The 24,351-nt window shown below is 50.1% G+C and overlaps 9 protein-coding genes across 9 annotated transcripts; 4 read left to right on the forward strand and 5 right to left on the reverse strand.

Annotated features, from left to right (window-relative positions):
• Positions 1 to 1,876: 1,876 nt before the first annotated feature.
• Positions 1,877 to 2,495, forward strand: BJY04DRAFT_60359 (Cupin domain protein). The gene has a single exon (XM_073720710.1). The coding sequence runs from the start codon at positions 1,964 to 1,966 to the stop codon at positions 2,372 to 2,374; it is 411 nt and encodes a 136-aa protein (XP_073571323.1). The 5' UTR covers positions 1,877 to 1,963; the 3' UTR covers positions 2,375 to 2,495.
• BJY04DRAFT_60490 (tubulin-folding cofactor B) lies at positions 2,496 to 3,832 on the reverse strand. The gene is made up of 3 exons (XM_073720712.1): positions 3,309 to 3,832; positions 3,026 to 3,245; positions 2,496 to 2,946 (listed from the first exon to the last, which is right to left on the reverse strand). The coding sequence occupies exons 1-3, from the start codon at positions 3,579 to 3,581 to the stop codon at positions 2,618 to 2,620; spliced, it is 822 nt and encodes a 273-aa protein (XP_073571324.1). The 5' UTR covers positions 3,582 to 3,832; the 3' UTR covers positions 2,496 to 2,617.
• Positions 3,833 to 4,353: 521 nt separating this feature from the next.
• Positions 4,354 to 6,930, reverse strand: BJY04DRAFT_60488 (uncharacterized protein). The gene is made up of 2 exons (XM_073720711.1): positions 6,111 to 6,930; positions 4,354 to 6,058 (listed from the first exon to the last, which is right to left on the reverse strand). The coding sequence occupies exons 1-2, from the start codon at positions 6,207 to 6,209 to the stop codon at positions 4,400 to 4,402; spliced, it is 1,758 nt and encodes a 585-aa protein (XP_073571325.1). The 5' UTR covers positions 6,210 to 6,930; the 3' UTR covers positions 4,354 to 4,399.
• Positions 6,931 to 13,725: 6,795 nt separating this feature from the next.
• Positions 13,726 to 15,081, forward strand: BJY04DRAFT_60549 (MYB DNA-binding domain protein). Its single transcript, XM_073720714.1, has 2 exons — positions 13,726 to 14,451; positions 14,514 to 15,081. The coding sequence occupies exons 1-2, from the start codon at positions 13,955 to 13,957 to the stop codon at positions 14,950 to 14,952; spliced, it is 936 nt and encodes a 311-aa protein (XP_073571326.1). The 5' UTR covers positions 13,726 to 13,954; the 3' UTR covers positions 14,953 to 15,081.
• BJY04DRAFT_60544 (tRNA (carboxymethyluridine(34)-5-O)-methyltransferase) lies at positions 14,885 to 16,279 on the reverse strand. Its single transcript, XM_073720713.1, has 3 exons — positions 16,065 to 16,279; positions 15,880 to 16,004; positions 14,885 to 15,696 (listed from the first exon to the last, which is right to left on the reverse strand). The coding sequence occupies exons 1-3, from the start codon at positions 16,173 to 16,175 to the stop codon at positions 15,210 to 15,212; spliced, it is 723 nt and encodes a 240-aa protein (XP_073571327.1). The 5' UTR covers positions 16,176 to 16,279; the 3' UTR covers positions 14,885 to 15,209.
• Positions 16,280 to 16,552: 273 nt separating this feature from the next.
• BJY04DRAFT_60563 (uncharacterized protein) lies at positions 16,553 to 17,807 on the forward strand. Its single transcript, XM_073720715.1, has one exon. The coding sequence runs from the start codon at positions 16,740 to 16,742 to the stop codon at positions 17,655 to 17,657; it is 918 nt and encodes a 305-aa protein (XP_073571328.1). The 5' UTR covers positions 16,553 to 16,739; the 3' UTR covers positions 17,658 to 17,807.
• A 1,216-nt stretch (positions 17,808 to 19,023) lies between these two features.
• On the forward strand, positions 19,024 to 20,042 carry BJY04DRAFT_189163 (ribonuclease H2 catalytic subunit RNH201; the record flags this gene model as incomplete). Its single annotated transcript, XM_073711338.1, has 1 exon — positions 19,024 to 20,042. A coding segment is annotated over exon 1 (888 nt), but the record flags the coding sequence as incomplete, so codon positions are not given.
• Positions 20,043 to 20,390: 348 nt separating this feature from the next.
• Positions 20,391 to 21,693, reverse strand: BJY04DRAFT_218328 (peroxisomal membrane protein PEX16; the record flags this gene model as incomplete). Its single annotated transcript, XM_073716281.1, has 4 exons — positions 20,391 to 20,514; positions 20,566 to 21,400; positions 21,451 to 21,486; positions 21,540 to 21,693. The coding sequence occupies 4 exons, from the start codon at positions 21,691 to 21,693 to the stop codon at positions 20,391 to 20,393; spliced, it is 1,149 nt and encodes a 382-aa protein (XP_073571330.1).
• Positions 21,694 to 22,014: 321 nt separating this feature from the next.
• Positions 22,015 to 24,345, reverse strand: BJY04DRAFT_189169 (DNA repair protein endonuclease SAE2/CtIP C-terminus-domain-containing protein; the record flags this gene model as incomplete). The annotated part of the gene is made up of 1 exon (XM_073711339.1): positions 22,015 to 24,345. A coding segment is annotated over exon 1 (2,159 nt), but the record flags the coding sequence as incomplete, so codon positions are not given.
• Between the last annotated feature and the right edge of the window lie 6 nt (positions 24,346 to 24,351).

The following is a 24,351-nucleotide window of genomic DNA, read 5'->3' on the forward strand; positions in this document are numbered from 1 at the left end:
CCGAAGATCACTAGCAGCTGTGCCTGTAGTTACGGAACGCGTCTCAGACCATTCTGGACTAGCGGCTCTCCGCGCGTCATGAATTCCAAGTCCCCTCCAGCATCTTTCTTTTCCAAGCTCAATCGCCTTTCGAGCAGAACATGAGCAACTACTAGTAAATATTCTTTATCTCGCCCAGACGCATAGGCAGCTTGCGATTTGGCATTCCAACTACGCCCGACCCCGCGACCGACGGCTACACGTACCTGTATACATCAACAACCGCTATCATGGCTCCCCGAGGCCTGGCAAAGTCTCGCGAGCAAGATTATTCCAATGTCGGGAAAGCTGGAAGGTATATACATACAAACCTCCAAAGAATCTCTTACAAATTATCCCTCCCTGAGGCTGTTGCGCGGCGAGCTGACTGCCGGCAGGCGCACAGGAATCACCCTCAAGGAAGGGAAGCGGGATGAGTTCGGAATGGAGGAGGTCGATGGAATCTTTTCTTCGCCAGAAAAATCACCTGTGAAAGAAAATGGCTTTGACAGAAGCGAGTCAATAGGCTCTGACATGTCAATCGACGAGGGTAAGAACCCCCGACCGTTTGATCGACCATAGAGCTGAAAATGACAGGTAATGACCTAGGACCCGCGGATTTTCTCGACGGCACGCGTACTCCTCGCTTTCCACCACCAATCGCGCGCTCTCCTACCAAGTCTGGCATGACCGGGTCGCCCCGTAGGACTCCTGGACTGCGCTCCTCCCAGAGCCCACAACGCGATATTCCATCATCGAGCCCATCCGATGGCAGAAGTGCAAAAAGAGACACGCGGAGAGATGCATCACCCCTCACAGACCGATCCATTAACGCCACACCGTCGTTAGACCACCCAACCACCGCACGTGCCAAAGGCAAGAGGGCGAACCCGAGCTCCCTATCGGATAGCGATGCCAACGAGGATGAGAACGGAGATTCATTCGACCAAGGACAGGCCGACTACGCGGATAGCTTCACGGCAGGCAACGAGACCCAGATTGGCAACAGCTCCGAGGACCTGGATAGTAGCGCAGAGGAGATAGTCCGACAAAAACCTGCGCCAGAGAAACGCAAAGGACAAACAAGGGGTCGCAAGCCCGCAGGAACCGCGAAAAACGCCAAAGCCACCAGCCCGCAAGACAAACCAGAAGAACAGGAGATAACGCAAAAACGCAAACGTGCTGGACGCCCGCCTAAAGCTCAAAACCAAGCTCAATCCACGAATGACGAAGCAGAACAACGACGGCCCGCGAAAAGGGCCAAGACAGTGCAACAAAAGCGTCGAATCTCGGGTCCCTCAGGTGACTCTGAGCTGGACCAAGTGGTCGAGAATTATGTCAATCGGACCGGGCCGTTAAAAGGCCGCAGCCTGTACATCCTGAAACGCGAGGCCCCCACGGACCCATCAACGACGCACACGCGCTCAGGACGTGTATCTGTCAGACCACTTGCATACTGGAAGAATGAGCGATGCGTATACGGTGACGAGGAGGCGGCCGAAGGACAAAGATATCCCCTCTCGAAGATCAAAGAGATCATCCGGAGCGAGGAGCTGGAGCCAGAGAAGAAACAGAAGCGGCGGAAGTCAAAATCGAAGTCAAAAAAGAACAGGGATGATGATTCGGAATCCGAGGATGAACAATACCGGGACCCATACGAGATGAAGGGGGGGGTTTTGCACGGCTATATCAGAAAATGGAATAGCGAAACACAGACAGCGATGGATGACGAGGAAGTACTGGGTAAGCTCACCAAGTCATCTTGCGAATAACTGAACCTGACACAGGCTATATAGATATTGCATATGCCCCTACTGGTATCGAGACCCGCAACGTCAAAGGGGCAGCTTTTAGATTTGCGAAGCTCCTTAGTACTCCATTTATCGGCTCCGGCATTGTTGAACTGCCACCCGCTGGAGTAAAGAAGCCAAAAAACGCGAAGAAAATGCACATGATCTTCTACGTTGTCAACGGACGGGTATTGGTTGACATATCAGGTGTTCAATTTAGTGCGGGAAAGGGGTGTGTCTTCCAAGTTCCAAGAGGTGAGTCTAGAAACAGTCTCATGACATGCACAACTAATTCCCGGCAGGAAACTACTACAGTTTTGCCAACACTTATACCAAGGATGCGCGACTATTCTTCGCACAAGGATGTCTTCCCAGTGCGCTTGAAGGCGATGACGCACCTGGGTCTGCGACCAAAGCTGATGCTCTCGATGGCGAGTCGAACACGCCGCCAGCTCGGACGAAGACTGCCGGCAAAGGCAGACCTAAGGGAAAGCAGAAGGCATCTGGCTAAATTGGAAAGACCCCATGCTTCTTTCACAACCCATCTGGCTCTATTGAGCCTATAACCATTTTGCATAACCTTTCAACGTCCACATCCTTGTCGGTGTAATTTTAGACCCTCCGACTGTTGAATTTGTCTTTCTTGGGCTCTACTCTAGCGGTTATATCTTCTTGTTACCCTGTCGCGCGGTGTCAGTTTGTACCTATCACTTTTACATCTCCCAGGCGCCGGTTGTTGTATCAACGGCGTGTGCACAAAGCGGACCAGGCGGAGTCAACGAATATCTTAACGAATCAAGCATGCTATTCTATATCTCCTCCATGTCCTCATCTAAGTCATCAAACAGCCCGAGCGGCGGAAAATCTCCCACCTCCACCTTTTCCGGCTTTATAAATACGCCCGTCTTACTCGGACACGTAAAGAATCGCTTCCCACCTACACTCCCGTCATTCTTGCCTGTCGGCTCGTCAAGTTCGATACCAACCCAGATTGGTTGCGGCTCCGAGGAGTCAATCGTATCCGCCTTGACACCAGGATACGGGATCGTCGGTACCGGCCCTACAAATCGGATAGCTCCTCGGCGAATATGCGGCGGCGACGAGGGAAGGGTAATCGCTCGTTTTGAGACGGAGATTCCTAACCATGTGGGAAAACAACGACGTCAGCACATGTTAAGTCCACGGTCCACCAAGAAGGCAAGCCAAGGGAAACGAACCGCGCTTCTCGACTTCCTCCTTATCCTTCCTCGCCTGCTCGGCCATCGCCTCTAGGGGTGAAAGAGCATTCGGATCGAACCGCCCTAGCTTCTGGTTCTTCTTCCAGGCGAGGACGGAATTCGGTAGGTTCTCGTATGTCTCCGTTGGGAGGACATATTTCTCAACTGAAGAGAGATCTGTGAAGTTCACCCTTGCTGCTTGAGGGCGTGTGTCATGCACCTATTCTCATTCCGAGCCTCAGTCAGTATCAAGTAAATAGCGACGAGAAAGAAGAAGCTGTACCTCAATCCCAGAACCTCTCATCAATCCCCACTCCCCGATGACTGTATCATCCCCATCAAGCCATTGATCCGGCCGGCCGGGATTCTTGAGGCGTAGCCGTTGGCTACTCGGGGGTACACCGGTCATGGTCTCTAGCTTTCCCTTGACTTGTAGGACGGTCCATGTTGGGGTTATGCGGCGTTCGGAGTGGAGGCGAGGTTCGTCGGAAGAGGAGGCTGAGGAGGGGGTGGTGATTGCGACAGGGATGTCGGTGGGTGTAGTTTGGAAAGACATTTACGTGATTCTTATTTTCAAATGTGCCACTGGGCGATTGAATGGCTCGAGAGGGTGGTAGAAGGTGAACCTTCTAAGTATGAGGGTATGAAAGCGGAGCGTTCAGGATTTGAGCGAGTGTTGATACACCGGGGTTTTGGATAGAACGTCTCGGTGAATTCTGGCACGATGTTAGTCAGGCAAATAGGTAGTAGACAATGGTCGAAGAAAATGGTATGATATTGGATTATCGACGTGCGGGGAGATTTCGAGATTCATAGATCTCGTATGCCAGAGAAGCCAACGCCAATGAGTAAGATACTTCCGCCGGCCGCTAGAAATCCAGATATAGTACTTACGCCAGTAGCCCTCTTGAACTTAGAAAATTGGTTGAGGTCGTTCAATCGATAATGGAGATGGAAAATTTAGGCGGGGTGTGTGGTTCGTGATGAGACGCGGCGCGGGGCTTGAGTTGGGCTTTCGATTTGACCAATCAGACGCTTGTTCCTGAATGCCTTAATGGGTAGTTAATACTAACTTCCAAGCTTTAGCAAGCTCGGGAAAATTTCCTACGACTGTCTATACATGTATACTCTCGGGATGAACACTGACTGCCCATTCTACATAACGATAGAAGTATTGGCGGACATCTGTATCTATTCAAATATAGTAGAGGACAAAAGACGACTATATTGGGAGACTGACTGTCTGTACATATGCGAATCGTCCAACGCGGTCTATAACTGAAAATTTCTCATAGAATCGTGATCTGCGAGACTGTCCAGATGATACACCGTTGATCATAGAGCACTAGCTCGCTTCCTTCGCCGACAACCTGACTATGAATGGGAGCCCGGTATCGCATAAGCGAACGGATCGCTCTGTCTTCCACTTTCACAAGCTCCGGCTGTGATTACTTCATTTCCATAGTGCTCGGGAGCTTCCAAAGCCTCAAACCTCTCTGGCTCTACATGCCCACTAGGGACCGGGTCTTCATTGCCCGGAGACTGCATGACTGGCTCTTTGCGTGGCGGGGCTCCCAGAACCGGCATGTAGTTTTCCATTCCTTCAGATGAAAACTCTGGTACTGATTTCATTTTCAGTTTCGATGCGCCTGGTACTTTCTTTGTGACGCCATTTGGCTTGGCCGCCAAAGCGCCTGCCGGGCGACCTCGCTTCTTCGAAGGTGTTTTTGGTGCTTTTGGCTGCTTTCTAGGAGTAAGGTTGATGTTAGCTTCGCCCTCGAGAACCTCCCCTGTTGCTGGGGATGTGAGGATGATATGGAGCTTGGCACGCTCAACTCTCGCTTTACCCTTCAAGTCGATAAGACGATCAACGCCCGGGGGCAATTGGAGGTTGTGATTTATGGTCCACTCCACACCTTCTCGGATGTACAGAGTTTTTTGAACCTCGATGCCGGGGTTATCGGTGTTTTGTGTGGTACTGACAATGTTTGGTTTCTTGGCAAGCTTCATGGACTGTCCATTGAGCGGGAGGCGTCGGTAAGAGAGCATACATGGCGGTTGCTGATCATCTGCTGTGTCGACGAGATTGTCTAGAGTCAGGAAATCCACTACACCGCCATTACTGGCGAGCGCCCATTTTCCTGCGGGACCCTTGAATGCGCAGAAGTTGAGTGTATTGTCAGTGGCAACTTTTCCTTGGAAGATGATGGAATAGAGTTTATACTGAACATCCCCCTTTCGTGAGGAATCGGGGTCTTGCAGAGACTCAGGGATGATGAGTGTCTCTTTAAGCTCAAGTTTGCCGGTTACCTGGCCTTGATTGCCGTAGTGGTTAACTTGTACAAAGAGAACCTCGGGGAGGTTGTCGATATATTGGGTACACAGAGGAGGTTCGGCAGCATTGCTGTGTTGATTGGACCTAGCCCATTTATCACAAGTCCACGGTAGTGATCCTAGTCGCAAATGGTGATGGATGGCCTGAGCGACCTCATAAGAGGGTGCGAATCTCACATTGACTTCCTGGAACGAAGCATTGAGAAACAGACTCCTGTGTGCCACGGACGACTCGGCCTCACAATCTCTGCAAACAAGATGCGTCTTCAGACCGACGCCAAAGTATTGGTCCAGCTCCTGATGTCTTACGGCATCTACCCTCATCTCCCTGAGGAGTTGCTTGAAGACCGCCTCCAAGAAGGCCTGGATATCCTGTCGTTCATTCAAATCCACGTCACTCCATGTTGTGCCGAGCATTATTTTCCAGACTTTATCCATGCAGGTCTCATACGTATCTTTCTCTTGCTCCCCAAACCAGTAGAACCCAATCAAGTGATGGAGAGCACAAAGTAGATTCATCTTCGTCCCGCATCTGTGTTTCTTTAAATGGACCTCTTCAATCCAGTTTACCAGAAGCGGAGTATGAAGTAGCATCAGGATGACAGCGTTTCGATAGCAAAGGGCCCCTGGATTTCTGAACGCTCTGGATCGTGTACTCGTAGGTAAGTTGACCCATTTCGACGGTCCCAAGGTACGATGCTAGATGTAGAGTTAGCTAGAGTCACTGTTTAATATCGGGGAGACTACTTACTCCCTCATTGATAGCTGTTGCCTGCATTTTGGGGCTATCTGTAGACGACGCTGACTTGCTATGATGGATTGCTGGTAGATTTGATTGTATAATAGTCATCGTATTAGGAACAGCTATCGCATGCCGAGAATAAAGTCTCGAGATATAAATAAGGCCCCTTTCCTTCTAGGGCTGCATTTCTTTGATACTGAGTTTCTGTTCCATTGTCGCATGGCTCATTGTTGTTCTTTGAGTAAGAAGATACTTCTTTCGACTAGTAATAGCAGCGTTAGAAATATCTGTAGTGGAGGGACGACAGACCATTGTTCTTGGGAATGAAACGCCTCATGTATACTTGGAACTCGGTTGGTTATTGGGTCGTGGACAGGAAATTGCACCACCTGGCATATCTCAAAGACTTGGATTCTCAATAGGAGTCTCTTCGGAGTAGCAAGACTCATGGAACTCAGAGTCATAGTAAAAACAAGATACCTCTCTTCAAAAGCTACGAGACTTACTACGCCCGGGACACGACTAGGCATCCGAGTTCGGGTCTGCTTCGCAAACCAAATGTAGGGCAGTGGGCAAATAGAAAATACCTACAGTATTATATCTTTGCAAAAGTATCGGGTTCTTGCAGCGATTGAGATGTCTGATCATCTTCGTCCATACATAGTGAAAACTGGTATGATGTCAAAGATGGTAGTCAAGAGAGCTGGAGACGATCGCTCCCCACTCTTCTAGAGACTCCTGCCAAAATTAGTAGTAGGTCTTCCTCAAAGTAGTCCGAACCGCAAGATTTCGGCCGTTCATCGAGCTCTGACGCCGCCCTAAGATCGGGTGGAGAATTCATCTGGACCTGTTCGGGAGATTTTGGAGCAAATGGGATGCAGTGACAGCGGCCTCTGAATTCGACACAGCGCCTCACTCGATCCATGGAATACTTATCCCGTTCAACACGGGAAGTTTCGAACAAATTAGGCGCGGGAATGTACAGTAGTCATCTCCTCAACTCTCCTGCCCAACGCAGTATATTCGCAGACTCGGCGTTGGTGGCGTTGACGGTGAAGTGCACCTGAGAAATCCCCATCGCCCCTCCATTGTACCGCAATCTTATTCGTCGATCGGGCGACGGGAGTTCCCTATCTAAAATTGTGGTGATATGGCGGCATGTCGCGACTTGCGACAAGACGAGCGACTTTTTTGAGAGTTAATACTCCTCGTGAAGATGTTGCAACTAGTAATCGATCTCGACTTTTTGCCCTTGCCCCCACGAACTGGTTCTTGGATTATTAGGGATCGTCAACGGGACGTGGCTGGAAACTGGCTCGTGTATTCATCGAGGATCGAGTGGTGGCTGCCATGAATCATAATCGGGATAGTTTTCTTGCTTTTTTCCCCACAAATCTCAGCAGCTTGTTTCATCTTTGGTGAGGCGGCGTGAAGTGGAGTGGGTGATGGCTTGGACGGTGCTGAGTCTCTAAGTTGACTCGTGGTCTGAATGTCGGAGGCTCCGGTTATTTAATTTAGGCGGATGAGGGTTCCAATCATCAAAGTGGTGCAATGAGAGTGTCTGCTGGTGTGCAATCTTCCATCAGATGGTGGCCTGATCATACCAGCGGATACTGCGAGGATAAGATCGTCTGGCACTGTGGTATGTTTGCAGCAAGATTCAGAAGCCGATCGCTCAACGATCGATGCTCATTAATGATTGATCTTCTGGAAGTAGTAATTTGAGTTCAAACCAACATCGCTTGCAGCGGTCTATCGGAGTCTATGCAGGGTTATGGGCAGGAATAAACTTCAACGGCGACTGTTATGATGGAGAGGTTAGGTTGAACTGCATTGAAGTTCGCAGGATCTCGGTCTTTGCTGGGCCCTTTCGGCCGTTTCTCATGCTCGCAGCTCCGTAGCGTGCGCGTCATCGTTCAGAGCCAGCTGCCAGCAGGACTGCAGGGGACCATGAGGGAAGGGAGTCGGATTGAAAACTACGCGTGGTTCGATGGGGTTAGGGCGATCGCTCTAGCTTTCGATTCACGCAATAATAATAGTGTGTACGGAGTGTTCTGGCCTTGTCCTGTTCATCTCAGCAAGGAGCGTTGCCGAGTCGGTAACTACCTACGTAGTACCTAGTATCTAGGTTAAGAACATGAGGAGCTCCTTGGCAAGTTGGCATCAGATCATCAAGCGTATCACTATCACAGTATCACTATCCCTACCCACTGTAGGCACCACCTATTCCTTCTTTTCTTCTTTCAAGGTCAAAACAAAGAGAAGAAAAATAATGTAACCACCCCAGCTCTTGAATCATGAACCATCACTACTTGAACACAGATCGAGATGATGACGGCTGAGTTCCTTCGCACTCCAGTGCTCCACATGTTCCGAAAATCCCCATGCTGAACCGCGTCAGCCAAATTTCCTCTTCGTTCTGCCCTTGGATTCCTGATCAACCTGGTTGGGCATCTCATGGTTAGCGCTGATCCTGTTATTGCCCAACAGACTATAGTGTACCGTACTGAGTGCGAATGTGATTGTTTTCCAGCTGAGATATCGACAATTACAGCCAGTTTCACCCCAGTCCTCCTCGAAAAGGTACAGTATGGGGGAATTTCTGAGTGCAGTATGGATGGTCTCTGGAGTAGCCCCGGATTCTGGGTGATTGGATGTGAGGCAACGTCGGCATTGGCATCGAGATCTGCCCTCTGCACTTCGCATGTTCGTGCTTAGAGACAGCTAACTTGCAGGGAAGATCCTAGTTCGAAAATCAATAAAGCACAGCAACGCGCAGCGCCTGAGAGGCAAAATTACATCACCAGAGGGATCAAGATGGGGCTGGTCTATTTCGTGCCTTCGTCTACGAAGATTTGTAACCAACTAATTCCTTCGGCCCCAGGGCGACGAATGCGTCTTGTGTATACCGAAGTGGATGATATGAAGAACTCCGATAGATGATGCAATCTCGCATCTCAACCCAGGGGGATACATTAATATGCTACTTATGGAGGACCAAAAAATAGAGATGGATATTTACCCCGCTACCTGGTTTGGCGAAGCATTGAAGTGGTGTTCACATTTTAGTAATGCCAGATATTTCCTTAGCGACGATCATTGCTGCGAGGCAGAATAGAGCGAGCATTAGCAGCGGAATCCCTCTCAGCCCGACCCACTGAAACTCTCTAGTCAAACGCCTCAAGAAGTTAGCTCAATGTTAGGTGAGTCTCCTTCCAAACAGGGGAGGGACGTGCCTAACTACTTATTCAGGAGGTGATTGGCAAATATCTCTCATTCCAAGTCGCAATCTACAGATACATTCCATGCGGGCGTCCAACCTCAGAGCAGGCTGATTAAGTTCAAGGATGAAATTTCAACCAGGAAGCTGAGATGCACAGCAGGAACCTCAGTTCTAGATAGCGATCTGAGCCCACCGCTATTTTGTTTTTGATCAGAATGTCACGAACCTGTGACAAGTCCAGTGTAGCAGGAATGGTTTTTTCAATGGTTTTCTTCTTGTTCTGAATTGGAATAGTCACAATCTATCAACATGCTCTCCATCATATATCCATCAAGATAGGAGCATCGGACTCTTTGAACACTCTTCGTACAGAGCGTTTTGGCGGAATGATCTACTTGGCGCCGACTTACCGCTTCGTACTTAGCTCTCACGAGCGTGCATGTGTCGGGTCACATCGCGTCGGACAATCTGGTGTTTGCGGTCGTGGCCTGCGGAACCTCAAAGAGAACTCGACCTCGCTACAACGCGCAGGCTGGCTTGTGTACCGTGGTTCCCTGGCACAGACAACCTGCTAGTGAGGCAGCCTTCCGAGAAATCTGATCTGCGACGAACACAACCTCGGTTTCACTGATAAGTAGGTGGTGCAGTGTGCACGGAGCACCCTCAGCCTAGAATCGTGCTCGAACCCACCGCGTGCCTCAGTGCAAATTGTATTCTTCAGCAATTTCGAGGCAATCTTAACTCTTAAAACACTTAATCAACGCATGAATTGAATGGCTTTTAGCGCTAAGCGGACCCATGGGCAGGTTAGAAGCTGGCGTTGACAGTGCCCACTTGGACCGCCCCAGTCCGGGAACTTGCCAATGAAACGGCCCCTAAATGAGCAGTTTAGACAAGGCAAGCCACCGTTTGATGTTTGAATCTCCACTTGTCCCTGGGTAATCTTGCAGAATGGCTGTTTCATCTGCGACCCTTGTCTTCCCTCCCGCCTGTCAGCCCCGTCGTTCGAACGAGACCTGCCTCCTTTCTCCGCAATGGCGACTATTACTCCTCCCCGAGGACGCAGCTCAAGGACAAGCATGGAGCGTCTCGCCCTTCTTACTCTACCTTTCAATTTAGGCGAACAATATACTGGGATGCAATCTCTTGTTGTCTGGGAAGAGAATTTCCAGAGCGACTGGTTCGTAATCTCCACTGCAAGTCCTTTGCAGGAACCGGTAGATTGCGCTGTCGTAACCGAAGCTGGAACCACCGACAGAAGATGATTGAACAACGTTCTAGATCCCCAGGGACAGTATCGAACAAGCGCAGACGCGGCGGCACGCCGGCAAGCAGCGGTGCTGGGCCACAGAAGGTCTTTGGGGTGGATTCGTCTTTCCAGTCTGGACTTGTTTTTGCATCAACAGTCACGAGAGTACCCACCGTTACTTCCTCGCCTCTCTATCAACTCTCCATGATGCGCACTCCGTACATGCCACCGAGCCGTTAGATGATCCCGAAGTTGACTTGGCCTTTGACGCTTTGACGCTGGCCCTTCCATGCTCCGTAATAATAGTAGGGACTTTTTCTTTCCACGGCTCGCACTCGGCACGGGCTAGTATAACCGAAATGACCAGGGCTCAGATGAAGCAGATCGCCCTGAGCAGTGGGTTCGTTTATTGAGAACCCGGGCGGAACAATCCGCAAATTACGACACACAGTCAGTAGACTACTTGTTGTGCTAGTAGTCGTTGACATGCTTGGATTCTTGGTGGACAAAGAAGTCCACATTGAATAGTTTGAACCCTTCCGAGCTGGGTGGTACAAACTCGCCAACTAACACCAAACAAGTAAGACCTAAGCCTGGAGCCCGCCCTGGCAGGCTGGAAAAATCGGAGAATTTGCGCTGAAGAAGAAGCGTCGCGCGTGGTTTCGACCAGGGTCTTCCCGTCATACTTCCGGGTGGATTTTAACCTCCGCAGCGAACGAGCTTCTGTCGCATCGAGCCAGGCTTATTATTCCTTGATATTGATTCCTTCGGATTTGATGAAGGAACCCTTCATTCCGCCGTGAGAACTCAACCTGACTCCACCATCGCAGTTTGGCGCCTGATGTCGAAACCCGATCGTTAACTTGACAACGGCACGAGAATTGAGGGTGGATGCATCACTTTCTAGATGAGATGATATTGAAATGAGCATTCCTGGCCTATTATTATTCCATGATGCATCACCGCCAGTTCCTCGCAATCTCGGTGTGACTCTTTCTGAAAACAACTGGACACTCGAAGGTGGCAGAGATTGTAATTTGCAGGCGAGCGTCGCCGCCATCTCAAATCATGATGAACAGCCGGAAATAACACCATTAATGATGGCAGTGGCTGCTCTTTCTTCCCGCCCAAAAAAAGCTAAGGATGCCAACCAGACGGTAGATGCAGCAACAGTTGGACCGTGAATAATAATAATAATAATCAAGAACGGAGGCGAACAGTCGCTAGAATAGACCCCGGATCCCGGCTAGTGCGATAACTAGCGACATGACCTTGGCCGATACCTACCCTTCAAGGTTTGGGTTCGTAGCCGTTGAACAGATCCATCTGACCCCATCGTCATGGCTTGCGACTAATTGGCTGGACGATCTCACGGCCGTTGAAACTTACTCGAGCACTGGAGAGTCTACCAGGAAGGGGAAAATACGAAGGGTCCGACGATATTATTGTTATTACTTTTTTTTTTTTTCTTGTGGTGAGGTGTGTGGCTGATCGAGCTACTAATAATATCGACGCGTCAACTGCCGCGATGGAGCCTGGAGATGACGATGAGGTCAACAAGACAAGACAAGCACTTCTTCTGCTTCCTCCGTACTCTCGCCGTGTGTCGGCCGATGCGGGCTTAGTATGTAGTGCCTATTATTATAGCGTGTCGCCAGTTTAGGATCTGACGCCGTTGAACAACGTCAGCCCCGTTCGGTTCCCCTCCACTCTCTGAACTCCAGAACACTTACTAGGGAGGCGGATGGGAAAAGCCTGCTCCACCCACAGTGAACCATCATCCTCTTGCCGCGTCTGTTTCATTTTGACGGAGCAATTACCCGATAGTTATGGAGAGTAAAGCTACATAGCAGCTACTACTTATGACCGCTGTTGTGACATGTTCCTGCTAATCAAGAGGCGGCCTCCCATAGGGTCAAAATTCTCCATTATCTCCGCGACTGCAGACAATCACAGACAACTTACAAGGGGGAGGGAGATAGCGTTGAGATCTATCATGCATTAATCAACTTAAGATGTGACAAGATCCCGTCTCAGAACCTCCGGCCTGAGATTGAGCTGGTAATTTTTAATGTCAGGAACCAAAAGCTGCCTTCAAACTGCCTGGCCTCGAACGTTCGGGAAGGGGCTTGTTACCTAACTGGAGGCTGTATGCTGAAAGTGGAACCGTTTGATAATCGTCGTTTATATTTACTATTTTTATCAAATTTCGCTTTGCCTTTGCAGCCTGGTTCTCTGGGCCGGAGAGGTGACAGAAGATTCATGAGAGGCTGACAAGTCTTCCAAGAGGACTGTATGGTTTCTCTTCCAAGTAACCCTGTAAGTACCTAGCTTTCTGAGGTACGTACAGTATGGAAGCAATATATATTCTTAGTAAAAAAAGGGTATATGAAACGTCATGCAATTTAAAAAATAAAATGAAGGAAACAATAATCAAAGCGTAATTTAAAAGCCAGCCTAACGGCTTCTCGAACCTGGCCTCGCCTCTGGGTCAAGCTGGTCCCTCCGACGCCTGATACTGAGCTTCTCACTGGCTCGCTGCGCTGCTCAATCAGCTGTCATGACTGACCGTTGCCGATGATCTCTGCAAGAATGCATTCAGAGTCTTGTGTTTCATCTCGCTCTCTTGTCTCTGTTTCTCTCCAACAAGCCTCTTTCCTCTTTCCTCTCCTCCTCAACCTTTCTTTTTCCTCTCCAGTCTCTCTCCCAACTTCCCTCGTTATCAACATTGCCTCCCCTTTGAACGGCTGTCGGGTATCATTTCTAGATCTCGTGGTAGTTTGGTCCCAGGCCATCCTCGCTCCAACCCCTCCATCTTTCATCGATTATTCGATTACTCCGGACACGTACTGGTTCCTTATTTTCTTCTTCTTCTCGATACCCATTCGTTTCCTTGGAGTTTTGTTGTGTTTGATCTGCTGAAAATCATCTTCATCATTCGCGGTTGGCCCGTGATCGGATACTGTCCGGCAACTCAGCCTCAGCAGGGCAGCCAGCTATCTATCCAGCTGGTCAACCATACCGGAGTAGTCAAGGTACATCCAGCTGGATCTATCGCCCTGCCGCTCATCCCGAGATTAAAATCCAGAGGGATCACCCCGTCATTATTATACTGCACTAAGGTGGCTGTCTTGTTTGATCAGTTCCTTCGACCTGCCCGCCTGTTTGTCCTACTCGATCCGGCTGGCCTGTGAGTGGACTACCTGGACAGCTCGTTGCCACTGTCAAAAACGTGCGCACCCCATCTAAAACTATCGGGCACCCAAGAGCAAGAGCAGCAACGGCGACTCTTCTTTTCAACCCAGCGTATGCCACTGCTCGGTTTTCACCACAACTCAACCGTACAAACGAGCAAGAACTTCAACGCTGTGAATCGCGCATATGATTGCGTTACAAAACCATCCTATCTTACCACCTCCTGTCAAAGTGGATATCTCACTGCTGCTGAAGCCCCAAGATGAAGAGGAGGCGGCCCCCATGATCACTACGTCAGCTCTCCCGCCAGTTCCTGCTATGCAACCGCTGCCTCCAATGGCACCCATTGCACCGCCGCCGCCAATTGGTCTTGCGTCCCAGCCATTGGTGCCTTCGGCGTCCTCGGTGCCTCCGCTGACTGCCAAGGCTCCAGTTGCTGGAACGAAACGCCTGCAACCCGCTCACACTGCAGAATCTCCGGCGAAAAAGCAGTCGAAATGGTCTCCTGAGGAAGATGCCCTGATCATCGAGCTGCGAGGCAGTGGTATGAAGTGGGAGGACATCAGCAAACGACTGCCCGGGCGAAGTGCAATCAGCTGCCGCCTGCATTATCAAAATTACCTGGAGCGCCGGAGCGAGTGGGATGAAGACAAGAAAAACAAACTTGCACGGCTTTACGAGAGGTACCCATTCTTTATTTTCATTCGCAAGAGTTGATTTCATGATTGCTGACGTTATGCAACAGGTTCAAGGCCGAGATGTGGTCGAAAGTGGCAGAGGAGATGGCAATTCCGTGGCGGGCTGCAGAGGCCATGCATTGGCAGTTGGGGGAGCAGGAGATGGCACGTCGAGCAGGCGTTGTCCCCTTCTCACTGTCTACTTCCGCAATCGATCCACCGACTACCAGAACTCGCAGAGCCAGTACATCCCTATCGCGACCAAGAAAAGGCTCAGTAACTCGATCCATCCATCCTCCTCAACTTCCTTCTGTTCAAGAGCTTACCGCCGGTGTTCCTGCTGCTGGGATTCCTGCGTTCGCTCCTCCGCCACCGTTTCCACCTCCAATACCTCCACGAGACGCCTACAGGCTAGCAGGACCGCCGTTGGATCTGGGAAGAGGCAATTTCGGTCACCCGGGTCATCTAGGGCCCAATCTTGGGCTTCCTCCTCGAACTCTTCCTTAGAGGGGAACCACATATTTCCTTTGTTCGTTTTTTGAGGTTACGAATTGCATAGCGATGGAGGCATTTTGATTCATAAGGAGGGGCTCTCATAGACGATTTGGTGAATTTCTTCTCCACTTGAGTGAGAAGTCCGACAAGCCACCTTGTGTGGGCTTTATCGAGCTTGCATTTCTTACCGTCACAGAATCCACATGACGTCGAAAAAAAAACTCCGAGGCTGGATCTCAGAGTAAACGACACGCTCCATTCGATTTTGGTTATTGCTGGTCTACTCGACTCGCGATAACCCACCAGTTATCTTTATCGTATCCGGATTCTAGCACACAGCCGCCTGCGCCTTCAACATCCTTCTCGAGTTCCTCGGCTTGGTAGAGGTGATAATACCGGTGGAAGACCTTTGGTTGGGCTTCAGGTGCATCTTCGGGAGAAGAGTTTTTCAAGACCCAAGGAACCATGATATCTTGGGCATCCCCTTTATCCCACCCTCGACGGCTGGACTTCTGCTCGAGAGCCCACACATACACCAGGGCTTTACCACCGGGATCGTTACCCGACGCAGGTTTCAGCGTCCGCAGGATTTCACGGATGGCATGCACTCTTCTGTCTGGTGTAGATAAATGATGCACCACAGCAATGGAGATGGCAAAATCAAAGAAAGAGTCTGGATGTGGTAGGTGCAGTATGTCTGCCAGGATGGTTGAGTGCGGTTGGTGCTGGAGGGCAATTCGCGCGAGATTTTCGGATCTAGATTGGTCAGTTCGGGATAACAAGCCAGGCATAAGGCGGATCGACGCGGGGGCTGGGTTTCATCTGTAAATTTTCTTTTTTGACGAGCAAGGAAACGATGTATATAAACGAAAGAACAAGACAGCTTTATCGTAATCATGAATTAAAATAATAATAAAAAAAAACCCTGAAACCACGTACCGATCGGAAGCCACAATGTAGACGTCCTTGTTAACAGTCAGGTACTTGCCGTTGCCGCAGCCTACATCTAAGCCAACAGAACCAGGACTCTGACTTTGGAGGAACCGTTCCACAATCGGCCAAGGCTGTCAGGGAGTTAGCTTGGCTGTTTCATGTTGAAATGTTTAAGTGGCGAGCAAACAAACCTTGTATCTCGTTGCCGAAAAATGCTTCGCAATGTGCTGGTACACCTCGTGCACATTCTTCTCCTCATACGCCTCCTGATCAACCGGCTCGTCTCGATTGTCAGACGTCATGATAGTGATCGGCAGTTCTTAGTGCTGCCCAATTCAAAGCCCGTTTCAAATTTGCCTCGTCGTTTGCTCTGCTTCAGGTAGTTTCACTTGTCAACCTCGGGCTCAGACTTGGACCTGAGCAAAGAGTTGAGTTGAGTGGAGGCTAACTTGGGCGTTGATGGGGATGAAAATACAATACAAAATGGTATCTTCGAGTCGGCTCTCCGCCTCACTTCCAAGGATGAAGAGGTGAGGCTGTACGATGCCGTACGGGGGATGTATGATTAAAGTTGGCACCTTTTATGCGCTTCGGAGATTTTCTGAGTCAGCAGCAGTCCATTCACTTTCGCCTGAGTTCGGAGCCTGGAGCCAAGTAACTTGTATTTATGTCAGGCTGAGGTCGATCTATTGATTATAATCCGATATCTGGCGCTTTGTTCATGTTTGGTTAGAAATTTTTTTTTTTTGCTGATCTCACTGTATGCGGCGAGTTTGTCTAGTCAGTTTATCTCGATTCTCGACTATACAGTCTATTCAGCACCACTTCTCAGAATATATTTCAACAGCCGTCTTAAGTCTTTCAGGATGGACCTTCTGCAGACCAACCAATTCATTCATAATTTACTGCTCGAACTCTCACACCACACAACATATACTCTACCATCTGAATATGAAAATGAGATCGGAATCTCGAAACAGTGCTATTCTCGCCAAATTCAAAACCAACCAGCCTCAGCATTTCCAACAACACAACTGACAAATATCAGACCATTAATGCTTACACTTCATTGTATCTTTCCCAATGAGTTCCTACCCGCTCTAGACATCCTAGACAGAGGGTTCGTCAAACGGATTCGTACACAGTGTATGGACCGGACTGAGGATCACGGGGAGCACACCAGAATCGACACCCTCATGGAAGACGAAAACCCTCGCAGGGATCAAAGAACTCCCCAAGAAGACTTCTTCTTCGTCACATCCGCCTCTGCAAACCCAAACACCGTGACATATCCCGCAACGCAAGCCGGAAACCACCCCGAGCCCCCCAAACCATGGCAAGATAAAGGCTACGAAATTCGCCTCCAAGCATGGAACTGTACCTGCTCATCCTTCACAATCTCTGCATTCCGCGAGCTAGACCCAGAGCCATCGTCAACCCCTTCACCGACTTCACCAACCTCGACTCAGATGGTTGATATGGACGCAGAGGATGATTCAGCATCGGACCGGCCGCACACAGGCGAAGCAGTCGAGACAGCCAAATTGAACGCAGACGCTGACATTGACGCTGACCACCCCGACACAACTGCTTACGCTTACTCTTTTGGTGGAACACTATCTCTGCACCCAGGGTCAGCGCCGCCTGTCTGTAAGCATATTCTTGCGTGCCTGCTGGCTGCGCTCTGTCCTGGACTTGGTGTAACTGGAAAAGATGGCGATGGGAGATTCGTTACTCTTAATCCGGGTGAGGTTGCAGGGCTTAGTGCTGGTTGGGGTGGATGAACGAATACTGTATCTCTATGCCAGGATATGATGACAATGATACCCAAGTCTGTTTCCCGAACAAGACCAAATATACCTGCGCAAAGGCCCCAAGACCTTGTAGCTTAGAGTTTTGATTGTATCAGACTTCCGTAAAGGACATGAGTCTTCTATCAGACCCTGCTCAGCACCCTCCCTTGTAAACCCGCTGGGTGATTAAGAATCATATGATTTGTGCGGAGTGCTACTCGCAAGCTGTTAAGAGATTAACAACCTCAGAGTAAAAGGGCCGAGTACACTATAAAGATATATTCAGCAGCATGACAACCATCCTCAAACTGAGATCGACTCTCCATTACCGCCCAAGAGGAAGGCACCTATATATACACCCAACCCGACCTGGAGTGGACACCTGGTGGACTAGCCGAAAGGTCATAGCACCCGCTCCCAGCCCCGGGACAGCTCACCATGCTACGCCGGTTGGAATCCGTCTCGCTGAAACGCAAATCTTGGAACCTGATGTCGCAAGGCGTCTTCTTATGCTCTATAGCTTTGGATCGCATCCGTAAAAGGGCCCTTTGGAAACTATTCGAACAAGAGCAGGTAGCTCAGCTATAGATATAAAAAAAAGTTGAATGGTACGCTGGCTGAGGTCTGTCGCGGAAGGCATTGGCGAATTCAAGTTGGGACCGAAGAAGATGGCGGAATACGAGAAGCTCCGATCAAAGAGTTCGAAGGAAATGAGCGCTAGAGGCGCGGGGCAGGCAATTTGACCCGCGTGTGCCGCTTTATCTTGGCCTGTACTCTTGCTTTTCTTAGGTTTCTGTCCTTGCCAAGCATTTCGTCTAGGCTATTTTTCAAGATTTTCATATATGCCAAGCGCTTTCCCCTCCAGTGAAATTTGACTGGTTCAGAACTTCAGATATCCGCGCGGTCTGAGCTTTGGCACTTAGCCAGCCAAGATAGTTGAGGCGCAAAGACTCCTGTACTCCCTCCGTGAGACCTTAGAGCCTAAGGCCCTAGAAAAGCCCGAGTACTCCCAGCTAGGTAGACCACGCTGGGGTCTATACCCACGGAAAAAGATTCCCACCTATTCACGCACGACCTTGTAGATTCATTGAATAGAGCAACCGGTCGATAATAAGAAATACGTATTCTTGGACACAATCTGTGGTCGGTGAGCGCAGGTGAATCTCTCTGATTTGACGAGGATTATGTAGCGTGGTTAGACGAGTAGGAGTGCAAACAAAGGCATTTAGCAAGATTATAGTGAGTCAGGTGATTGAAGGCATTCTTTCGTCCTACTCTGCTGCGCGCTACTTTGTCGCATGGTTGTTCTGCACCTTTTTATACGATTTCGTCTTTCCGCCACCCCCAAGCTGAGAACCTTTGGTGGCTGAGAATTAAGTGGAACGCGCTCCACGCCGAGACGCGTCTCCCCAATCCTCGGCAAAAGGAACACCAACATGTTAAACCCCCGACATCAATAGCTGACCCAGTCAAATACGGAATCAAACAATGAAAATGGAAGAAGAAACAATCACTACACCGACCCCAGACATCGACTCTGTCGACAACACACCATTTACATTCTCCCCCCCAAGCATAGACAAATCTCGGCTCCTCTCCGGTGAATCCTACGCCCACTTCACGCCAGCGCCGCCCGATTACCCAACGCAAAATGCCTCGGATTCAAACTCAGATTATCTTGTTCTAGGGGTCGACGAAGCCGGTCGCGGCCCTGTTCTCGGACCTATGGTTTACAGTGCCTTCTATCTCCCCAGCAAGCTACACCACTCGCTTCTAGCGAAGGAATACAGCTTCGATGACAGTAAAGTCCTCACCGCGGGCGTGAGGGCAAATCTCATGCGAATTCTCTGCACGGAAGGGTCATCGCTCCACAAATCCTGCGGCTGGGCGACGAAATTGCTGTCCGCGAGGGATATCTCGTCAGGGATGATGCGGCCTGCCGGGGGCGCCGCCGGAGTCTACAACCTCAATGCGCAAGCGATGGATGCGACAGTCGAATTGATTCGAGGCATCGTCGAGGCGAGAAAGATGAATGTGCGGGAGGTCTATATCGATACAATCGGGAACCCGGCCACCTATCAGAAGAAGTTGGAGATGATTTTCCCTTCATTGAGGATCACTGTTGCGAAAAAGGCGGATTCACTCTTTCCATGTGTTAGTGCGGCTAGTGTAGTGGCCAAGGTCACGAGGGATGTTGCGCTGAAAGTCTGCTACGATGCTCTCAAGGCTGTTGACGAAGAATCAGGCCATGTGGTCGGTGATGATTGGGGGAGTGGATATCCGTCGGATTCCAAGTGTGTGGGATGGTTGCGGGGTAACATGGACCCTGTCTTCGGATGGGGAAATGAGTGCCGATTCAGCTGGGGTACAGCGAAGGAAATGCTCGAGGTGAAAGGGGGCCAGAGGGTTGAATGGCCGGTGGATGAGGATAACACACAGCTTATGGACTTCTTGCTGGCGTCGGGTAGTACTTCCAGAGGACCCGAACAGGAACTCAGAGAGTGGTTCGGGAAAAACACCGCAGATGTTTTATGATTGACTGGCTTGTAACTACCAGTAATGCTATAATATCCATGAGAGCCGCGGCCAACATTTCATTACCACGCAGGTAATCTAGTAGAAGAAAGCATCAATAAAATTCATCGGGTATCTAGTCAATGATATGAGGTTCCAAGCGAAAATAAAAAGACCACCCAGGCAATGGCCAACGAGCAAAAAATGCAGTTATAGTGTGGAAGTCGAGAAATAATAATTATCCCATAAATACTCGTAATCCTCGATGATACTGCCCACAAGGTCGAGCAGTGGCTTTCCCTTCATCTTCCCCGTTAACCCTTTCAACGTAGACCTACACACTGTTAGCATATTCTTTCAAGGACCACGAAGTGCGTCGACGTACTTGGTTATGTTCTCGTAGAAAGCTCCTCGCATCAACCACCATCCCATCGACCAACCCCGCTTTTTCAGCTCCTCACGTTCAAGGCCAGTCAATCCACGAAGACCGCCAGCGACTCTCTCACGGAAATCGGCCTTTGCTAGCTGCCGGCAGCCATACTCCATACCGAACCCAATCAACCAAGGTCTCCAGCTTCGTTTGTCACCACGAAATCTCTGCAGCGCAAGTGCATATACCACGGGTCGAAGGATGTGGAGAACTTCCGCCATTTGTCCTTGGCCAGTGACGCGGTGCAATAGCGCCTTCGGTGGCTTTATGTCGTCCGCCGTGAGGACTTTGGAAATGAGGTAGTTTGAGACATCATTCGCATCGGGCAGCGAGGGGAGTGAGAGGCCCGTACGAGGCATGGTCCAGTTGAGGTCGGACGACCGTTCACTAACCGGAGACTTCATCCCATTCCAATCACCGTCTTCTTCGTCCGCGGACCTTGGATCTACCTCCCGCTCGGGAAGCGGGGGACTAACTAGCGGTCGCGAATTCGTGAGTCGGAGGAGGAAGAGGCGGCAGATCGCTTTGACAATTTCAATGAGAACGACAACGCGCCAGCGGACCTTTTCGCTTCGGCGGCGCGCTACCATTTCCCACAACAGTTCAGTATACTGAACAGTTTGAAGAGCGAGGGCGATTTTTTGGTATAACGAAGATTGCGACGTCCAGTACTTGGTGTATCGTGTGTGGGGGGTGGGTGTTGGTCGACGGACAGTCGGCGGTAGACTAGTGATAACTTTCGATATCAATGAATCGTGATATAGCGACAGTAACTGCACACCAGAATGTACTGACGCAGTGTTAGTGCGCCTTACGGAGATGTGGATGGTCTTAACATACCACATTCTGAGGGTATCTCGGAATCGCGGTACCGTCCTATGAAGTGATGAGCGTTATTGGACCAACACGGACGTGCAAATTCCACCGACCTGGGATAATGTATGTCAGTGACCTTAGTGCAGACTCAACCTGCCCTATCGAGCTTGCATTCTTTGTCACGAAGTCTTCGTATAATGGTAGCCATTTTGACGGCTGCAGGAGGAGAGCCGGAACCGGACCTCGAGACTTCCAAGTGGTTTCCATCCCGGGGAAAATAGAAATAGGTAGAAAGAAAGGAAGAAAAGAAATAGAAAGTACAAAGTATGGAAATAGATGATGATTGAGTGCCGTACGATAGATGGCGAACTCATGTCTTGAGGGCTGGGCTGTTAAGGAGCGCTAGAGAGAGACGCGGGATCCGGATTAGAGGGCCGGCACGTGTCCTGGGTATGCTAAGCTACGATGGATGCCGAGGTAACTACTAGGTACTGCCCCGGGTAACTAACTATTACACGTAACGCCGTAAGCTAGTATTAGTTAATGGCGCAGAGTTGAGTATCTTGTCCGGCGCTTGACTTCGGATTGGTTTTCGAGATGGATGGTTCAATTGGAGTTATATGCTGTTGACAGCTGATGCTTTGGTATCTGCCTCCGTATCCAATGCCTAGAATTATGCCAAAATGCGAATAGCTCCCGGTCATTCATCTGCAAATATCCATCGTCCGCCTGTACGCATTGCTTCCCTGTACCGCTCCGTCACCTTTTCTCTTTCCACCTTTCGCGCTTCCTCGTGGTCCTCCTCAAGTTCCTGGGTGCCTGGCATCTCTGTGCGCCAGAACCCAGGTGGTGTACCTGCCCTGTGATGTTGATGTCTGTGTCTCCCAAACCGATTGGAGAAGACCTTCGCTTTCGCTTCAACTAAGAGGTTTTCGAGCTCATGGCGGCTGAGTCTTTCTATCAAGTCCTTTCCCTCCCCCAAGTATCTTTCTAGCATTTCGCGGTCGCTCATATCTTCCCCAGACGTGCTTAGTGGGATGCCGAAGCGCACCATGGCAGTGAACTTGTCCCCGCAGCAGCCTGGGCGAGTACAGCCGTTTATACATTTTCGTTCATCCCTTCTCCGGATGACATCGTCATACGCAAAGTCTAAGCCGTTGTTGAAGTCAGGGTTGATTCTGAAATGCTCAAGACCAAGGCGTTTTATAGGCCTAACTCTGTAGGGCTCATCGTCGGGCATTACTTCGGTCTGGCTCAAGCCTTGAGATTGGCTCGAAGTTTTGTTCAAAGTGCTTGTGTGGGAATCCAATCTCAGCCTGCCCTGCGAAAAAGCAGGGTTTGGCGTCAGTGTATTCGAAGTGGTGTTGATTTCTCTGTGGCAGGTTATGGGGCTGCCCCGCGTATTCGATTGTAGTGTACGGCTTTGCGGCTTGGGTTGAGGGTCGGGGGCCATTGTGAACTGAGATGTACGACTCGCTGGCGATTGTCCTTCAAGGAGGTCCGATAGTCGATGATCGCTGGACAAATGTCGCCTCCTTGAATGACCTCGGGGTAATGTTGAGCTTTTACCCTTAGCGAATGCTGAAGGGCAATTCGCGTCATCGTCTTCCGTCAAAGAAGATATCCTTGCTACGCTTCCCAGATATCGCCCGCGCCTTGTCTTGGGTGTCTGACCGTCGGCGACTGGAGTTTGCACGTTGCCATCAACAGGTTGAAGCACCCCCGTCCTCCCAGGCACGGAGGCAGCTCTCGAATTCGAGCCTCTCTCATTCACCATGTGCTGCGCCAATAACGGCTCAAAGCTTTGCAACCCCCGACTCTTGCGGAACCGAGCTCTCTTTGTTGGAGTATTGACAACGGTGTCGCCGATATCATCTAGGTCTTGTGTACTTTGTGGCATGGAGTGCGGAGAATGGGTTCTTGATGGGCTTGAGGACATGGTCTCGCTTTTGACTATGATGGGGTGTCCTGAATTGCCGATGCTTGTAATTTTGGAAGACGACTTGTCCTTTTGACCTAGGTGTTTGTAACCGGTACGCTTTCGCTTCAAATTTTCATTCCGCGGGCTTGGAACGGTAGACGTGATATGCGGCAGTTCCGTTGTGCTGGCGTCTGATGTTGTAGACGCCACCTCCGAGCGCTGCCCTTGCGGCCGGTTGTCTTCAGCTACGTCTCCTGTATCGGGACTGCTACCTTCTATAACACGGGCTACCCGACTTGATGTACTGCTTGGTTCCTGTGTCAGGGAGAATGTTTCCCGGGCCCTGCTGGGGGCTTCTAATGACGCAGCTTCTCGAGGTGGTGATCCCCTTGTTGATCCGGCCACTTCAACGCGCTTGAACGTGACAATCTCTCCATCAACCACGTAACTGAATTCTTGACGTTGAAGACATGCTTGCATGTGCTCCAGCTTCCTCTTCCACTGCTCCAACTTCCCCTTGTGCCGTTTGGTTTGGTTCCTGAGACTTCCCGATGTCTTGACGAGCATTTCGACCTGCCCATACAGCTCTATGTACTTGTCGCCAAGCATACCAAAGTCGGAGGCGTCCTTATTCTCGAAAACAAGTCGCGGCGCATATATCTCCTCCAATTGCTGTCTAGCTCTGGTGGCTTTTTCAGTCTCTTCTGATTTAGCTTCATGATGCTGCAAGTCCTCCTGTAAGGAAGTGACCTCCTGCCTCAATGTGTCGGCTTCAAGCACTGCTTGTTCTCGAGCCTCATCGGCGGCTTTTGCTCTGCTCTCCGCGTCCTCAACACGCGCGCTATATGCAGTGAGCTCTGCCTGGAGGTCTCTGTAAGTGATGTCAAAGTAGTCATCGAATGTTTGGGCAATAGAAGTATGAAGGTCATGAAGAGCCTCCATTAGAAATAATGAGTAGCGAAGAGCTGAGGCCTAAAAGTGAATTTGACCTTCGAATTAGAAGG

Source organism: Aspergillus karnatakaensis (genome assembly GCF_047715665.1).
Source record: "Aspergillus karnatakaensis strain CBS 102800 unplaced genomic scaffold BJY04scaffold_24, whole genome shotgun sequence".
Classification (NCBI taxonomy): Eukaryota; Fungi; Ascomycota; class Eurotiomycetes; order Eurotiales; family Aspergillaceae; genus Aspergillus; species Aspergillus karnatakaensis.

Bases quoted from the DNA above. Each gene is read 5' to 3' on its own strand.
- BJY04DRAFT_60359 (XM_073720710.1), top strand. From the start codon at position 1,964: ATGCACATGATCTTCTACGTTGTCAACGGACGGGTATTGGTTGACATA.
- BJY04DRAFT_60490 (XM_073720712.1), bottom strand. From the start codon at position 3,581: ATGTCTTTCCAAACTACACCCACCGACATCCCTGTCGCAATCACCACC. The intron at 3,246-3,308 runs GTACAGCTTCTT...GAATGAGAATAG, and splicing joins TGAGAGGTTCTGGGATTGAG to GTGCATGACACACGCCCTCA. The intron at 2,947-3,025 runs GTTCGTTTCCCT...CCACATGGTTAG, and splicing joins GGAGGAAGTCGAGAAGCGCG to GAATCTCCGTCTCAAAACGA.
- BJY04DRAFT_60488 (XM_073720711.1), bottom strand. From the start codon at position 6,209: ATGACTATTATACAATCAAATCTACCAGCAATCCATCATAGCAAGTCA. The intron at 6,059-6,110 runs GTAAGTAGTCTC...CTCTACATCTAG, and splicing joins CAACAGCTATCAATGAGGGA to CATCGTACCTTGGGACCGTC.
- BJY04DRAFT_60549 (XM_073720714.1), top strand. From the start codon at position 13,955: ATGATTGCGTTACAAAACCATCCTATCTTACCACCTCCTGTCAAAGTG. The intron at 14,452-14,513 runs GTACCCATTCTT...GTTATGCAACAG, and splicing joins CTTGCACGGCTTTACGAGAG to GTTCAAGGCCGAGATGTGGT.
- BJY04DRAFT_60544 (XM_073720713.1), bottom strand. From the start codon at position 16,175: ATGACGTCTGACAATCGAGACGAGCCGGTTGATCAGGAGGCGTATGAG. The intron at 16,005-16,064 runs GTTTGTTTGCTC...ACTCCCTGACAG, and splicing joins TTTCGGCAACGAGATACAAG to CCTTGGCCGATTGTGGAACG. The intron at 15,697-15,879 runs GTACGTGGTTTC...TGACCAATCTAG, and splicing joins TACATTGTGGCTTCCGATCG to ATCCGAAAATCTCGCGCGAA.
- BJY04DRAFT_60563 (XM_073720715.1), top strand. From the start codon at position 16,740: ATGGACCTTCTGCAGACCAACCAATTCATTCATAATTTACTGCTCGAA.